The 4,694-nt window shown below is 29.1% G+C and overlaps 1 protein-coding gene across 1 annotated transcript in view; it reads left to right on the plus strand.

Moving 5' to 3' along the window:
* The first annotated feature begins 1,256 nt into the window (after positions 1 to 1,256).
* Positions 1,257 to 4,694, plus strand: part of LOC108746670 (retinoblastoma-binding protein 5 homolog) — a 3,752-nt gene continuing 314 nt past the window's right edge. Inside the window, exons 1-6 of the mRNA XM_018483577.1 lie at positions 1,257 to 1,418; positions 1,905 to 1,930; positions 2,022 to 2,194; positions 2,933 to 3,161; positions 3,504 to 3,959; positions 4,093 to 4,501. Of these exons, the coding sequence (XP_018339079.1) occupies positions 1,400 to 1,418; positions 1,905 to 1,930; positions 2,022 to 2,194; positions 2,933 to 3,161; positions 3,504 to 3,959; positions 4,093 to 4,501 (1,312 nt within the window). The 5' untranslated portion in view covers positions 1,257 to 1,399. The remainder of the gene's footprint in view (positions 1,419 to 1,904; positions 1,931 to 2,021; positions 2,195 to 2,932; positions 3,162 to 3,503; positions 3,960 to 4,092; positions 4,502 to 4,694) is intronic.

Raw genomic sequence — 4,694 nt, forward strand, 5'->3', positions numbered from 1 at the left:
ATGTGTGTATATATAATATTATAAACAATTTTTTTTAGATATGTATTGGAGCGATATAAGCGAATGATGTGCCGAAAAACAATAGAATGTTATCAATAAAACATAATAAAGTGGAATTACTCGAAAAAAAATAGTTTATAGTTATAAAAAAAATTATATAACGTGTACACACTAATATTTTCTTGTATATTGTATAAGAAAAAATATATGAAAATAAAAACTCTCTAAACTCGCAAGTATAAACTCTTGAATAATTTTTCTGCGAAGATTTCTAATAATAAACACAAATAGTAGACAAATTTATGATAAATATGCAGTATAATGCACTCACCTCCGATTTTCTTGTAAATTTATGTATTTCTACGAGTAGAATAATATACATATATTCTGAGAAAGAAAATCGTTGCTTAAATCTCGATTTTTTAAATTAAATTTTCAAGTTTTTTTATATCAATAATTAGGAAAATGATAATAATTTATCATTTATTTATAATTTTAAAGAAATGTTAGATTTAAATTGCAATTCACAAAAAGAAATAAAAAGATATTTTTATTTAAAAAAATAATAGGAAAAGATGTATATAATTATATATAATTATCTAAAATTATATAGAAAATTATATACATATAATTAAACATAATTATATATAAAATATGTCCATTTATATATAGCTATATAAAATTATATATAATTTTATATAATGACATAAAACATTTTTTCCCGTGTATAGTTATCCTCTAAAGTTCATATTTAATATGTTACATACATAATAAATTTAAGAAAATTTTAGAACTGGCTTATTGATATAAACATAAATAATAAAGAGCATGCAGCCACATGTAAGACGTATGTAGTGAGAGAGTCGTATATTTAAATTAATTATAAAGGTAATAAGGTAATAATTATAAGGTAATAAGGTAGACGTTTTGTGATCAAATTTTGACCATCATCAGTATAATACGAATATTATAAAGGATGTATAAAGTAAAAAATTGTTCGAATGTTTGTATAAATTTGCTATTCCAGATATGAGGGTGACTTAATATTACAATTAGCTTATTTGATTTTGAAAAGACCTTTATGCGTAATAGAAATTCCTTACTATATTACGGAATATTCTAGAATATTATCCAGAGTTATGAAAATTGCACAGCATCTATCTAAATAAATTCTATGAGCCTCTCTGCAATTCATGCATTTGTGTACAGCGGAACATGGAGCCTCTTAACCTCTTTTGAATAAACATGATCTTCGCCGCAGAACAGATAACACTGGCAACAGACAACGCTGTTGCTTTTCGCAACTTTTATATGTTCTGTGTAGTACGAATGTAAATCAATGAATAACTGTGAATAAAGTGGATAAATTATAAGAAGCAAACATTGATTTTGTGTCAAAATGAACTTGGAACTATTAGGTAAATAAACAATTATAAGATGTGTGTAATTAATAAATAATAAAATTAGTAGGTAATTATTTAGAGTATATTCCTTTCACCTAAAATTTTAATAAAAATATACTTATTTGACGCGTTTTCATTCAAAACGAAAAAAATCTGGCAGAAAAACGCCACGATCGACCTCGTGAATCGAATTGTTAAGCGTTAAAGTTCAAGACTTTAGAGGTTAAGATATCTGTCATTCCGACTCGATACAACGCTATATACGTTCTGCTTTAATTATACAAATTCTCGATTCATGAAGCTGACCGCCGGGTTTTTCTGCCTAATTCTTTCGTTTTGAGTGAAAACGTGTCAAATCAGTATATTTTTATTAAGATTTTAGGTGAGAGGAGTATTCTAAATAATTATCAATTATTTAGTATTTTCTAGTCCTAAGTTAATTTGCCTTATATTTATACTTCAACAATTATATACATTTTATATTTTACATATTTTTTACAGAGTCATTTGGTCAAAACTATCCAGAGGTACGTCTATAATATTAATTGTGATTTTATTATTATGATTTTATATGAAGTAATTAGATATGTAAACATTTTTAATGATTATTTCTATTAGGAATTCGATGGCACATTAGACTGTATATCTCTTGCTGTAACTTGTACATTTAATAAAAGAGGAACGTTACTTGCTGTCGGATGCAACGATGGAAGAATAGTTATTTGGGATTTTTTAACTCGTGGTATAGCTAAAATTATTAGTGCTCATGTACATCCGGTATGTTCGTTGAGGTAAATTTTACATATAGTTTATAACCTGTAAGATAGGTTGTGTATAACTTTGTAATGTGTGTGTGTGTGTGTGTGTGTGTGTGTGTGTTTCACAGTTTATAAATTATAGTTAAAAGTGATTGATTTAAGGTGATTCTATAAAGTGCTGAAAATTTGGGTGTCTTACCAGGGCCCACCTAAAATCACAAATATCTGCATAATTTGAATAAAATATTAAACTACATATATGTCTTAATGAAATAGTATGAAACATATGATAGTAAATTAAGAGTTGCATTTTCATCAAATGAAAACACAGTGCTATTTATTTTTCGAGATTAAATTTATATGCACATGTTTATGCATATAAATGTCTCTCTAGAATGATTTATTACTTTTTTGTGATTATTGCAATCGTAATTTTTTTGAACTATTATAATCTCGGTTTTTTTTAGAGAAATCTATGGTAATGTTTGTGTGCAGTTAGTCAAAGAAGCACATTTGACCCGTAATGTGTAACTAGATCTAGATTGTACGTTAAAAGTTACATTTTCAACATTTTTTTCTTCCTTATTTCATCGATAACCTATCCTAAAATTTTGTACATGTCAAGTTTGATACTTCAATTTCATTATATTAAAAAATTAAACATTTTTATGGTAACTCGACTTACTGAGAATCACCTTAAAAGACGATATAATAAAAATGATTTGGAAAAAATACAATATTAAATCTCAAAACATCAATTATATTTTTTAGTTGGTCTAGAAATGGTCATAAGTTATTAAGTGCATCAACCGACAATAATGTATGCATATGGGATGTTTTATCTGGAGAATGTGATCAGAAATATAGATTCCCTTCTCCAATATTAAAAATACAGTTTCATCCAAGAAATCTCAACAAGTTTTTAGTATGCCCAATGCGTCATGCTGCTGTTATGGTTGATGTCGAAGGAACGCACAGAGTTATACCACTTGATGAAGATGTATGTAATAAATGACGTATTTCGATATTAATGCCATTCACACATAATTAATACACTAATTTCGGTAATGCATCAATATTTGTGTTTGTGTGTATGGATATATTTGTGAAAATTGACAAGATTAAGTGTTACTTCTTTCTTGTTGATGGAATCAATTTTTATTAGTAAAATGTCAATGATATTGAAAAATGAATCAATTAAATCTTTTTGATATTTTCTTTATATAAAAAAATATTTAGAGATTTATTTTTAAGTATTTCTATTAACTGATTTATTTTTTTTTTAATTGAATGTATGATAAGAGACTAAAGCTGGGTAAAGATAAAGTTGCTCCAATTTCAGAGTGATTTAAACATAGTAGCGTCATTTGACCGACGCGGAGATTACGTGTATACAGGAAACGCTCGCGGTAGAGTTTTAGTTCTTGACGCTGAGACATTAAATGTAAAAGCCTCTTACAAAATAACGCAAGGCACTGCTAGTAACACAGCAGTAAAAAGTATAGAGTTTGCACGGCGAGGCTCTTGTTTTCTAGTTAATACCGCTGATAGAGTAATTCGTGTATATGATAGTACTGAAATATTAGCGTGTGGCAAAGATGGTGAACCTGAGCCAATACAAAAATTGCAAGATCTTGTAAACAAAACAATGTGGAAAAAATGTTGCTTTTCTGGTGATGGAGAATATGTGTGTGCCGGATCAGCAAGACAACATGCATTATACGTATGGGAAAAAAGCATAGGAAATTTAGTAAAAATTTTACATGGGACCAAAGGCGAACTTTTACTCGACGTTGTGGTAAGAAAATTGAATTTATAATTATATAATATTATTAATACCATCATACTCCTTTGACTAAAATTTAATATGATAATATTATAAGACTGCTCATGGTACGCATGTCTTTTATTTCTCCCTCTATTCTCTATAGTGGCATCCAGTCAGGCCGATAATCGCATCTATATCGTCAGGCGTAGTTTCTATTTGGGCACAAAATCAAGTAGAGAATTGGTCTGCGTTCGCGCCGGATTTCAAAGAGTTGGATGAAAATGTTGAATACGAAGAAAGGGAAAGTGAATTCGATTTGAGCGACGAAGATAAGTCTGTCGTTCAAGGAGAAGAGGCTCAGGATGAAGAAATAGAGGTTGACGTTGCATCAATTGACAGAGTTGCTGCATTTTGCAGCTCTGACGAAGAAACTGAAGATATTGGTTCACTTCAATTTTTACCTATATCTCCAGATGTGGAAGATTCCGAAGATAATCAAGTCATGCCACACGAACCGCCAATGAAGAAACATCGTTCACACGATATAGATTTACAGGGAGCACCAACTGATGGTAAGATCTCATATATTAAAAGCAAAAACATAAAAAACAGACAAACTGCGCGACGTGTGTTAAAATGATAGATAAAAATAAAAAAGAGAGAAGACAGCTGATTTTCTATCTCGTTCTATTTAACAGTGTAATGAGAAGGAGATTGGCCATCTTCCACAGTCTCTCTCTCTCTCTCTCTCTCTCTCTCTCTCTC

The sequence above is a fragment of the Trachymyrmex septentrionalis genome, unplaced genomic scaffold (genome assembly GCF_001594115.1).
Source record: "Trachymyrmex septentrionalis isolate Tsep2-gDNA-1 unplaced genomic scaffold, Tsep1.0 scaffold186, whole genome shotgun sequence".
NCBI classification, from domain to species: Eukaryota; Metazoa; Arthropoda; class Insecta; order Hymenoptera; family Formicidae; genus Trachymyrmex; species Trachymyrmex septentrionalis.